This window comes from Camelus dromedarius, chromosome 31 (assembly GCF_036321535.1).
Source record: "Camelus dromedarius isolate mCamDro1 chromosome 31, mCamDro1.pat, whole genome shotgun sequence".
In the NCBI taxonomy this organism is placed as follows: Eukaryota; Metazoa; Chordata; class Mammalia; order Artiodactyla; family Camelidae; genus Camelus; species Camelus dromedarius.
Genome location: NC_087466.1, coordinates 5,670,180 through 5,683,071, shown reverse-complemented (window position 1 = coordinate 5,683,071; position 12,892 = coordinate 5,670,180). Strand labels below are relative to the sequence as shown.

The window sequence follows — 12,892 nt, the reverse complement described above, 5'->3', positions numbered from 1 at the left end:
TGCAAGCCAAGGAACACCTGGGGATTCCAGAAGCTGCACAAGGCATGGAAAGGTCCTCCCCTACGGGTCACAGAGGCAGCAGGGCCCTGCTGACACCTTGATCTCGGACCTCCAGCCTCCCAAGCTGTGAGACAATATATTTCTGCTGTTCTGAGCCACCCAGTTTGTGTAATTTTGTTACTGCAGCCTTGGAAACTAATCCAGGATGTCAGCTTGAGACTCAAAAGTATCTACCGTGGTAAGGAGCACAGAAACTGCAGAAAATTGCCAATTAGGCATAAGCATGAATTTTAGGCCAGAAAACAGTCATTTTTCAGGGCCTGCAGTAGACAAGTCCCCTTAGAAGTCGCAACATGCTGTCCTTGGAAGACCAGGGCCCAGAGCTAGAGACCTGGGTTAGGATCCAGGTTCTGTCTCTATTAGGCTGTGTGGTTGCTGGCCAGTCACTTAGCTTTGGGTACCTCAGTTTTCTTAACTGTTAAATGGGCATTATAACCTACTGAATTGCTGGAGTCCTGCTCCAGAAGGTCCAGGGAAACCCCAGGGAGAAACGGCGTCAGTGGGGAAATAAGAGAACCAGCCAAGTTCTGTCAGTCTGTAGGCGGCTCTACATGGCCTTTTTTTTTTTATTGCGGTATATATACAATCAGTTTTAGACAGGTGATTATACATTGTGGCCAAGTTGACTCTTACACTTTCATTGTTTACATTGTTGACCTTTTTCCATACCCGGATGTGGTCATGGGCCTTTTTCGACTTGGCTGAACGTCATCACCTTTATGATTTCTTAAATTTTCCTCTTAGCCTTTTACTTAGTTAATCATTACCTTTTAATTTATCTGATTATAAATCCTAACTGAAGACTATTTCATAAAAATAAGCACAAGAAGAAAAGGTCATAAAGGTCCCAGCCAATTGGCGCCTGGAACCCAAACAGTGGGCTGATTATTGTTTCTACTACCTACAAGGAGAGCAGTCTATCCTAAAGATATCTATCTTATGTTTCTTACAGAGCTAGCGGCACACATTGTCTTTCAGGGCTTGAGGCATAACATACCATGGGGGCCTAGATCTTCCGATCTGTTTCCAAGTACTTAATGAATTTTTGAGAACTTTCCGCCCTTTAACAGTTACCCATGTCCATCCATCATTGTCTATGACTCCTGTGTAAGGCAGTATTGTTGTTGTGGGCATAGTAGTAGTGGTGGGTAGCAATTGCATAAATCTACAACCTAATGGAGAATACCACCATCTATTCCCGAACTTCACTGGGTGCCTAATCCATTTTCCTGCTAAATATGTTAAACGAGGTAAAGGAATAATATTATGATGAGAAGGCAACTTTGGCTTGGGCCGGAAGGCTAACTGAATATCTCTCTGGATCCTACTGGGGCAAGATTGCCATAAGACACATCTTATCTCTGCTTTCTTTATAGATCTTAGTGGTTGTGGAACTGACTTGAGTTCTGGGACTGGCCTTTAAGGGGGTATACGTGGTACTATCCTCCGAAGGGGTATTTGTGATTAATTCATTGAAATTTCCATTGCTTGAATTGTCCTGCACAGTCATCATCATAGCCCCTATTATTTCCCCAGATGGGGAGTCATCCTGTACAATTTTTTTTTAAAAGCCCATGTATCCCCAAAATATCCCCAATCCAATTATAGGCACTATAAACAACAGAAGGAAATGCCAGTATTTTCCAGAGTGACGACTGCTTTGCAATCCGCATGGCCATTTTGCCCCGACTTTGTCAAGGGGCATCGACATTGATGGAATGGCTCCCGGCACTGGATCACACACACACACACACACACACACACACATGCACAAAGAAAACCAACCTACCTAATCATGAGAATTAAATGAGAATGCAAGTGTATGAAAATGAGCACTTAGTTAAAGCTCCATTCCTGTGTGCTCTTAGGCTTTGCTATTTGCAATCCCATTTCTTAGTCTTTCCATTTTGGGGGGGGGTGTAATTTGGTTTGTTTGTTTATTTATTTATTTATATGGAGGTACTGGGAATTGAACCCAGGACCTCATGCATGCTAAGCATATGCTCTACCACTGAGCTATATGCCATCTGTGTCTCCTCATTTTAAGTGATGATGATATGGAGGTCCAGAGATGGTAAAAACCTTTTCAAGGTTACACAGCACCTTAGACATAGAAGGTGCTCAATAAATATTCATTCCTTTTTAAGAGGGGCTCTTCCACCTGTCATATCATGTATTATTATGCCCACTTTTACAAAAGAGGTAACTGAGGCTCAGGGAAGATGCTAAGTTATGCCCAAAGTCACAGAAAAGTCGAAATTCCTACTCAGCTCTGCCTGCCTCCAACACTGCAAGTGACAGTCTGGGGCAAGTTCAAAGACCTTCAGTCCCCGGCCTGAAGGGAAGAGGGCAGGTACCAGTGATTCCTAAAGCCGTGTGGGTTCTACCTCACTGTTATTCAGGTAGCAGCTGTTACCTGCAGTTCTTTCATCCAGGCTGTGTTTAAGTTGCGCCTTGGAGAATCCTGGCCATGGCCTCAGAAGTCTTAGGTCCCAGGTCGCCTGGGTCAGATGATGTTTAATGAGTCAAGTCACCTCCCCGAGCCTCAGGCTGCAGACAGGCCAGAACCTCTGTTTGTTGATTTCCATCTTCACTATATTTCAAAAACAATGTGGTGCAGCTTACAAAAACACATCTAGAGCATCAGTCCAATCATGAGGAAACAGAAGACAAATCTGAATTGAGAGACATTCGGCAGATACTTGGCCATACTTCTTTCTAAGTGTCAAGGCCATAAAACACAAGGGGAGACTGAGAAACCAGGACAGACTGCAGGAGACTAAAGAGAAATAATGAAATGTCATGTGCGGTCCTGGATAGGATCTTGGAACAGAGAAAGGACATTCATGGAAAAACTGGTGAAATTTGAATAAGATCTTTAGTTAACAGTAGTGTATCAATGTTAATCTTTTTTAAAAATATATTTTTATTGAAGTATATATATTCAGCTTACAATGTTAGATTCAATGTTACTTTCTTAACTGATAATTCTACAAAGATTAAGTAAGATGCTAACATTAGGGGAAGCTGGGTGAGGGACATACAGAGACTATTATCTTTTGCAACCTTTAAGTCTAATGCTAGCTAAAATAAAAAATTAAAATATTGTGTGTGTAAAAAATCACTTTGTTATATAAACTGATCTAAGAAAAAAAAAACAAACAAAAACTTTTAAGTAAAGGGTCCAGAACTGTGTAAAAAGAAACACAGCTAGTGCAACAAATAGTGAGTGGGGAAAAAGTTACTGTGAAGTGAGGAATAAAAGTAGGAAAAGTAAGGTGGAAGGTATAGCTCAGTGGTAGAGCACATGTTTAGCAGGCATGAGGTCCTGGGTTCAATCCCCAGTATTCTCATTAAAAAAAAAAGCAAACTTCTTTTTTAAAGAGAAGGAAAAATAAGATCAAGCCAAAGATAAGGCAAAGCCTGGGACAATTTCTAGAGGCCGAATTCATACTTGGCTCTGAGCTTCCGAACAGCAAACTCCAAAAAAGAAACAACATTAGTTACATGATCCACAACGTGTGTTTTAGGTACTCAACAGCTGAGTTACAGGGACTGAGAGTAAAACGCCCATGAATGCTGTGCTCCACCCCCTTCTTCACAACACACTTAACTGGTCTGATACAACTCTCTTCATACACAGCAAGCAACAGCACCCAACACAAGCCTGAGAAGAAATGCTGCCGTGTAAATGCTGCAACTATTCCTGAAAAAAGAATTATGGGATATATGCTCCAAAGCTGCCCATTCCCATAGTTTGTATTGCATAGGTCACACAATCACACACACATATATATACACGTCTGTGTGTATATATATATATATATATGCACATGCAAAGAATATATTAAGATGACAATGAAGTCTAGTCACAGAGCAATTTACAGGCTCAGTATATTTTTTACACTTTGCTTGAAAGAAAATTTCAATATTTTACAGTCTTAAAAAAAATTGGGGGGGAGGTAATTATGTTTATTTATGTATGTATTTATTTTAATTTTTTAAACAGAGGTACTGGTGTTTAACAGCATCCTTGACCTTCACCCATCAAGGAGACAAGGGCACCCCCTGGTTGTGACAAGCAAAAAAAAAAAAATCTGTAGACACTGCCAAATGCCCTCCTGGAGGGAAGGGAGCTTACTTTGAGAACCACTGATCTTCTGGAAGAATGAAGGAATGAAATATAAGTCAGGCAAGATCTGGACTAAAACAGTCCTGGACACAAACTGCAACTTTGCCAATTATGATGTAGGGTACATTACCTAATTTCAGCCTTATCCAGTTTCCCCATGTATATGGATATATATCGACCAAATAGGGTTTTGATAAAGATGAAAAGAAGTAAAGCTTGCAAAACACTTTGCAGAGTACCTTAGATGGTCAGCACTTATTATATGGTAGTTACCAACACTGTTCTCATAGTTGAGACTCTAAGTATTTCCTCAAGTCCTTCATTTATTCATGCAACAAATATTTATTAACTGGTGTCTGTGTGCCGGGTCTTTCTTAATGAGATCTACCTAAATTTTTCCTTCTCAAACCCGTATCTGGTACATACTATCAACTCCTCTATTCATCCTTTGTGAATGGCACTTTTAATGCCAGCATAATGTTCCATTGCATCTATTTTGATGCCTGGCCCAGGCCTCCCTTCTGAGATCCAGATCCATACATCTACCTGGATGTCCCCCTAGGAAAGCTAAATTCAGCATGTTTGGCCAGTTAGCCTAGTGCCAAACACCTACTGTAAGCCTTCCATAAAAAGGAGCTATTACTGGCCATCAGTGTCATTTTTAGTGCCTGCTGTCTGAACTACCTCCTTTTGCGACTCAGTGGGTTCCCAGAGTCACTTTCTATCAGCGGTCCGGGCCCTGGGTTAAAGCCTTGATTTGTTGTCCCTGTGGGGAGCCCATAGGAGAATCTAGCCTGGTTTTCCCACCTGCAGGGAAGAACTGAAGCAACAGAAACAAAGACACTCCCACGCTAAGCCCACAGTGCCCTATACCATCATTTTGGTGAGGAGAATCTGCCAGCAAAAGGCAGGACGTAAAAGTTCCCCCACGGCGGCCTGGCAGCCTCGCTGAGTGTGCCATCAAATGATTCTTGGGGCCTGGCTGGTGTTTCTCCAGCTCCGCAGGGGCCCACGGGGAAGAGCTAATTTATGCGATTAGTACAGTTATAGCAACAGTGTCTGCTGAGCGCTCCAGAACTGTAGTTCAGGGACTTGGGCTGTAAGAGGGCGGAGCAATTTAGAAACCACCACCAGGGAAGCAGAGCAGAGTCGGGGTAATAGCAGCAGCCTTTCTTTGGGTGGGACAGACCTGGGTCGAGTTCCAGCTTTGCCTCTAACTAGGTGTGTGATGTCCAGCAAGTTGCTCCCTCCGGCTGAACTTCTGTTTCTGCATCTGTAGAGTGGGGCTGATGCTAATGATAGTCAACACTTGTGGAAAATTTCTTGTTCAACTTGTTCTTATATGCTCAATAATTAAGTTATTTAAAAAAAAATACACAAAATTATACTCCTCCACCTCACAGACACCCATTATAACCCTCGATGACACTAAAAAAATAAATACACTCTTATGACCCGAAATTAGAAATCACACATAAAATACAAAATGAAAAATGCTTTCATTTTCCAGTTTTTTCAATCCACAAAAAGAGCAATTTCAACCTAGTATCTGCCAGCCACCGTTCTAAAGTTTTACAAGTATTAACTCGCTTAAATTCCTCAACAACCCCATGAGGTAAGTACAAATATTACTCCCATCCCCTCGGTAATAATTAGAATTTCTCCTAAAGATAAGCAGAAGTACTTGGGGGAGAATGCCGCTTACCTAAGCGGCCGCCACAAGTGGTTGGAAAGTTTGAGACACAAAGTACACGTAAGTAATTAAGTGTTGAACAGAATTATCCGTCAGGTGTCCGAAACACAATCCCCAAGGGCGACACACTCGGTGCGGACTTGGTCCGAAGGGTAGTCCTTCGTTGTACCGGGACCAGCCTCTCTACGTGTTTTCCCGGGAAAGGCGCGCCGGGCTCCGCCATGTCAACCAGTCTTGCTAGGGTAGGCGTACCCCTACAAACAAAAGCATTCAGAGTGACTGCCAGCTCAGCCACTCAACGCCGAGCCAAGTCCCGCGCCTCCAATTAGATCTAAACTTCCAATTGGTGAAGTGATTCTGAAGAAGGTGGGACAGATTGGGGAAAGTCCCGTCTCCCTCGGAGTTCTCAGCCAATTGCGGGGTCTGGGCGGCAGCTGCCGGGTTCGGTTGCGCCGTGTGTAGTGATCGAGGGGCCTGAGGGCGGGGCGGGGAGCAGGCCGGGGGCTGCGGGGAGGGCACGCTTCCCGTGGGCGCGCGGAGCGAGGACGGTGACAGCCACGCGCGCACGTGCGCGCCCGGCTGCAGCGCAGCCCCGAGACCTCCGTCGGCAGCTGAGAGGCAAGCGGGGTCTGGGCCGCCGCCGTCTAGGGGCCCCGTCCCCGGGTGTCCCCGGCGTGCCCGGCCCGAGTCCCGGAGAGCCGGGCCGTGCCCGCCCCGTCGGGCCCCGATCGCAATCGCTTCCCGCGGCCGTCAGGGCGCGCCCCCCAACTACCCTTTCCGTTCCCAGGGCAGGGTCCTCGCGGCCCATGCTGGCCGCTGGGGGCCCGCGCCGCTCAGACAGCTCCAGGGCCGGCCGGCCGGCCACCATGGTGGCCCTGAGGCCTGTGCGGCTTCTCCAGGGAGGCTAAAAGGTCCAGAACGCAGGCCTCGGGGCGCGAGGGTCCCGGGCCTGAGCCCCGCGCCGCGACATGGCCGGGGCCATCGCTTCCCGAATGAGCTTCAGCTCGCTCAAAAGGAAGCAGCCTAAGACGTTCACCGTGCGGATTGTCACCATGGACGCGGAGATGGAGTTCAATTGCGAGGTAACCGGCCGGCGGCCCCGACGGGCTGCGGCGAAGGGGAGCCCGGCGGGATCGACCCCTGGTGCGGGTCCCGCACCCACTCGGCGCCCTTGCCGCGGTGACAGTCGAGGTGGAAGCTTCGGGATTCTGTTTATATCATGTGTCGGCCAAGATAGAGACGGCCAGAACCAGAAGGGGCCATCTAGGCCCAGATCCTCATGTTAAGGACCGTCTCTGCTTTTTAAAACAGGGCTTTTGGGTTTGGAAGCTCTTCCTGAAGGTTTTCATTCATTGTTACTGCAAGAGACCGAAAGCATCTGTGGTAGCGAATTCTAGTTTTCAGTGTCAAGCTTAAACTCCAGCTCTGTAGAGTTTTAACTTTATTAGGTAATATTATGTATCCCAGGTATTAAAAGTTTGCATCTCGGTTTGTTGGAAAGGCTGTGGTACTTGTTCCCCTTTTTTACAGCTTATATTTTCTGGGAAAAGTTCTTTGAGGAGAGATGGTGTCTCAAACTTTCTATACAGTTTTTATCATGATGATAACAGTTATCATTTATTGAATAATTCCTTAGTGTCAGACATTCATACATGTAATTCTCAGAACAGCTCAAGGAGGGAGGGAGGTACCCCAAACTATATATCTAGTAAGTGGTGAAGGTATGTTTGTTTTTTCCTAAGTGGAGGTACTGGGGATTGAACCCAGCACCTCCTGCATGCTAAGCATGTGCTCTACCACTGAGCTGTGCCCACCCCCTATGGAAGAAGGGTTTTGATTCCAGATCTTGGATGATACAATACTGCCTCCCAAGTAATTTAAGTCTTTTCTACTTAAAGTGTGGCCTGTGGACCAGTAGCATTCGCAGTGTTACCTAAGTCAGGAGTTGCCAAACTTTCTCTGTAAAGGGCCACATAGTAAATATTTTCAGCTTTGCAGGCCTTAGGGTCTCAGTTGCAGCTACTGGACTTTCAGCTCTACGCTGAAGCACAAAAACAGCCTTAGACAGTATCAACTTCCGGCATGACAGGGTGAGGAACTCCACTAATCTGGTCCCCTGTAAACTGGTAAAACTTATTTAAAAAACAAAACAAAACAATTTAAACCCTCTGGAAATAGTCCTATGGGCAAACAAACATCAAGAAACATGTACCAAAAAAAAAAAAAAAACAACTATAAAAATTGGTAAGAAAGGCGAGAGTTTGTAGTATTTGAACCAAGACCAATACCACCCTACCTGCTCTCAGCTCTGCAAGGTGGAGGTTCTGCTCTGGACAGCTGTAACCAAGTACACAGGGCTTCCTCTCCCCCAAGCTCCCAGTCAGACTGCTTCCCGGGAGGAGCATGACTTGAGGGCTTTTCCTGCCCAAGGCTACTTGCTGTTGAGGCTAAATCCTGGGTGAGTGAAACTGAAAGATGGGGCTTCCTTCTTCCACCCAACTTCGGCTTATGGAATAGGAGCTGTACTCTGGGCATGGCTCACCAAGAGTACTGGGGTCCCAATTGCTTTATCTCCACCCTCAGTTTGTGAGATCGTGTTTCTAGCTAGAAGAAACAAACTGAGAAGACCTTAGGCTAGTGTGTCTCCCCCTCCCCCACTTCTACCCAGGGTTCAGAGATTTTGCCTGGAGGGAGAAGCAGGCTTTAAAACCCTTAGCTCCTAATCTCTTCGCAAAAGCAGTGACTTCATTTGCAAGAATGTGAAGAACTTTATGCCTAAGGGTACTCTCAAGGAAGGTGGAGGTTTTGGTGAAAGGCAGTTGTGTGGAGGTTTGTGGATTTAATGAAGATACGGTTTAGACTGCAGGGAGAGAGTCTGGGAACAAGACAGCTGGGAAGAGCCCTCCTGGGGTCAGAACAAGTACCAAACATTGATCTCAGAAACTGTTCCCCTCAAAAGAGCCACTTTTGAGTGGATTACTTTGTAGAGCAAGTTATACCCCAGGGCATTGTAGAAAATAATAGGTAGAGTTTAACTGTTGGGTGTGATCAGGGAAAGAGAGGAAGAGTCCCACTGAGACTATTGTCATCCAGGGTGGCTGTGGGCAAACCCAAAGACTCCCTGAGGAACATAATAGGCCTTAACCCTATGTGAGGGAAATAGATTTCACTAAAACAATCCAGCCACTAAACAAGCAAATAACAATAACAAATAAGCCTTGGAAGGCAGGATGGGGACCAGTCCCTAGAGTTGCTATAAATATGTTCACAGAACTTAAGGAGAGCATGATTACATCGTTTTTAAATTAATCTCTTCTTTTTTGCAGAGGGGAGGTAATTTGGTTTATTTATTTACTTATTTGGTTTTTCAATGGAGGTACTGGGGATTGAATCCAGGTCCTCATGCATGCCAAGCATGCGCTCTACCACTTGAGCTATGCCCTCCTCAAGAGCATGATTAAAGAAGTAAAGGAAGGTATAATGATATTTTTGCATCAACTGGAGAATATCAATAAATAGGACTTATAAAAAAGAAGCAAATTAAAATTCTGGAGTTGGAAAATACAATAACTGATATAAAAAGTTCACTAGAGGGGTTCAAGGTGGATTCCAACTGGCAGAAGAAAGAATTAGTGTACTTAAAGATAGACTGTTAAGAGATTATGCAAGCTAAAGACGAGAGAGAAAAAGAATGAAGAATTAAGAAAAATATACAGAGCCTCAGAGAAGTGAGGATCATTCAGTGTACCAATGTATGTGTAATGGGACTACTAGAAGGAGAGGAGAGAGAGAAAATGTTTTTTTAAAAAAATGACTGAAGCTTCCTAGATTAATCAGAAACAGTAACCTGTATATCCAAGAAGCTCAATGAATTCCAAGGAAGATAAACACAAAGAGATTCACAAGCAGACACATCATACTGAAAATGCTGAAAGTCAGACAAGGAGAAAATCTTGAAAGCAGCAAGGGAAAAATGACTTGGCACTTACAAGGGAACCCCAGTAAGATTAACGGCTAACTTCTCAGAAGAAACTGTGGAGGCCAGAGCCTGAGGGATAACATTGCAAGTGCTCAAAGGAAAAACTTGTCAACTAAGAATCCTGTATCCAACACAGGTGGATATAAGTGAAAAGGACATTTCAAAAATAAAGTTGAAATAAGGACTTTACCAGATAAACAAAAGCAGAGAATTTGTTGTTTAAAGACCCACTTTACAAGAAATACTAAAGGAAGTTCTTTAGGCTTAAAGAAGCAAGTGACCCCAGATAATAATTCAAATCCCCATTAAAAAAACCAAAGAGCAACAGTATTTATACATTTATACTGTCTTTTATTATTATATATTTTCCTCCTTTCTTCTTTTAACTGAGTTAAAATGCAATTATATAAAATAATATGTATGTAATATACTGTTGGGCCTATACCATCAGGATGTAATATATGCGTAATATACTTGCCAATATCAGCACAAGGGAAATGGGTGAGAACAAAGCTGTAATGCGCTAAGGAAATGACTTCGGATGGTAAAGTAATAACTATAACAATGCATTGTTTGGTGTGTAACTTTAATCGATGTAATATATAATAACTATAATACTACAAGAAAAGGGAAGGAATAGAGCTATATTAAGAATAACATTTTTATATATTACTTGAATTAAGCTAGCATAAATCTAAAGCTGATTCTGATAAGTCAGGATTACATGGTAGACTCTAGAGTAACCACTTTAAAAAGAATCTTTAATAATATGGTGGAAAAAAATCATTAAAGAAATTTAAATGCTTCATTAGAAAATACTCAATGCAAATTAAATACTGAAGGGGGACTAAAGAAATAAAAAAGTCATGAAATACATAGAAAACAAAAAATAAAATGGCAGTTGTATACCAAATAATTAGATAACTTAAATGAAATGGACAAATTCCTAGAAAGACACCAACTACCAAAATTGACTCAAGAAGAAAGAGACGATCTGAATAGACATATAATAAGTGAAGAGAGTAAATTTGCAATAAAAATACTACCCACAGTGAAAAACCCAGGTTCCACTTGCTAGAAGCCTAGATGGTTTCACTACTGAATTCTATCAAATATGTCAAGAGCAATAAATACTAATTCTTCACAAACTTTTCCAAAAAAAATAGAAGAGGAAGGACTACTTCCCAACTCAATTTTATGAGGCCATCCTTACACTGGTACCAAAACAAGACAAAGATAACACAAGAAAACAGAGACCAGTATCTCTTATGAATATGAAAGCAAAAATCCTTTAAAATGTTAGGAATCCGCAACATATAAAAAAGAAAAAACAAACCGTACACCATAACCAATTGGGATTTATTCCAGGAATTCAAGGGTGGTTTTAACATCCAAAAATCAATATAATACATCAATAGAATAAAAAGCAAAAATTACATGATCATCTCAATTGATGCAGAAAAAACACTTGACAAAATCCAACAGCATTTCATGAAAAAAACCCTCAAAAAAAAAAAATAGAAGGGAACTTCTTCAACCTGATAAAGAGCATCTGCGAAAAGCCCAATATCACAGTTAATGGTGAAAGACTGGATGTTTACCTTCTAAGATCAGGAACAAGACAAGGATGTCCGCTCTCACCATTTCTACTCAACACTGTGCTGGAGGTTCTAGCCAGGACAATTAGACAAGAAATGAAGGCATCTATGTTAGAAAGGAAGATGTAAAACTACCTCTCTTTACACATAATATGATCTTGTAGACAGATTTTAAAGAATCTGCTAAACTGTTAGAACTAATAAACGAGTTTAGCAAGGTTGCAGGATATAAGATCAATATTCAAAAATTAATTGTCATTCTATATGCCTGCAATGAACAGTCTGAAAATGAAATTAAGTTAATTCTAGTTACAATAGCATCAAAAGTACAAAATACTTAGGAGTAAATTTAACAAAAGAAGTGCAAAACTTAGACTCTGGAAAATTATAAAACATTTTTGAAAGATACTAAAGATGATCTAAATAAATGGAAAAACATTCCTTGTTCATGGATCATAAGACTTAACATTGTTAAGAAACAGTATTCCCCAAATAAATCTATACATCCAATGCAATCCGTATCAGAATCCCAGTTTACTTCTTTGTAGATATGGACAAGCTGATTCTAAAATTCACATGGAGTATCAAGGGGACCAGAATAGCTGAAACAATCTTGAAAAAGAAGAAAAAAGTGGGACGATTCATACTTCTGACTTCAAAAGTTACTACAAAACAACCATAATCATGACTGTGTAGCACTGGCATAAAAATAGAAATATAGATCAATGGAATAAAGTTGAGAGTCCAGAAATAAACCTATACATCTTTGATTAACTGATTTTTGACAAGGGTATCAAGACTGCTCACTGGGGGAATGAATAGTCTTTTCAACAAATGGTGTTGAGACAACTGGACAGCCACATGCAAGAGAATGAAGTTGAATCCTCAGTTTACACCATCTACAAAAATTAACTCAAAATGGGTTAAAGAATCAAATGTAAGAACTAAAACTATAGCACTCTCAGAAGGAAACAGGAATGAATCATCGTGACTTTGGATTTGGCATAGGATTGTTAGATATGATACCAAAAGCATGAGCAACAAAAGAAAAATATATATAAACTGGACTTCATCAAGGTTACAAACTTATGTGTGGTGGGGGTCGGGTATAGCTGAGCAGTAGAGCGCGTGCCTAGCATGCACAGGGCCTGGGTTCAATCCCCAGCACCTCTGTTAAATAAATAAATAAACCTATTTAGCCCCCTCCCCCAAAACAAACAAAAATATAATGAAGTAAAAAAAAAGAGTATGCGTTTTGAAGGACATCAAGAAAGTGAAAAGAAAAAAATGTTGGCAAATCATGTATCTGATAAGACTCTTATATCTAATATGTATATAGAACTCATAGCTCGGTAATAAACAGGTAAAAAACCCAATTAAAGAATGAACAAAGGACCTGTGTAGACATTTCTCTAAGGAAGATACAGAAA

The 12,892-nt window shown here is 41.9% G+C and overlaps 1 protein-coding gene across 3 annotated transcripts in view; it reads left to right on the top strand.

Moving 5' to 3' along the window:
* The first annotated feature begins 6,350 nt into the window (after positions 1 to 6,350).
* Positions 6,351 to 12,892, top strand: part of NF2 (NF2, moesin-ezrin-radixin like (MERLIN) tumor suppressor) — a 65,616-nt gene continuing 59,074 nt past the window's right edge. For 2 of the 3 annotated variants that reach the window (XM_010992295.3, XM_031443027.2), the window contains exon 1: positions 6,351 to 6,967. In XM_010992295.3, the coding sequence (XP_010990597.2) occupies positions 6,854 to 6,967 (114 nt within the window). In that variant the 5' untranslated portion in view covers positions 6,351 to 6,853. The remainder of the gene's footprint in view (positions 6,968 to 12,892) is intronic. The other variant, XM_031443025.2, reaches the window with a different exon arrangement.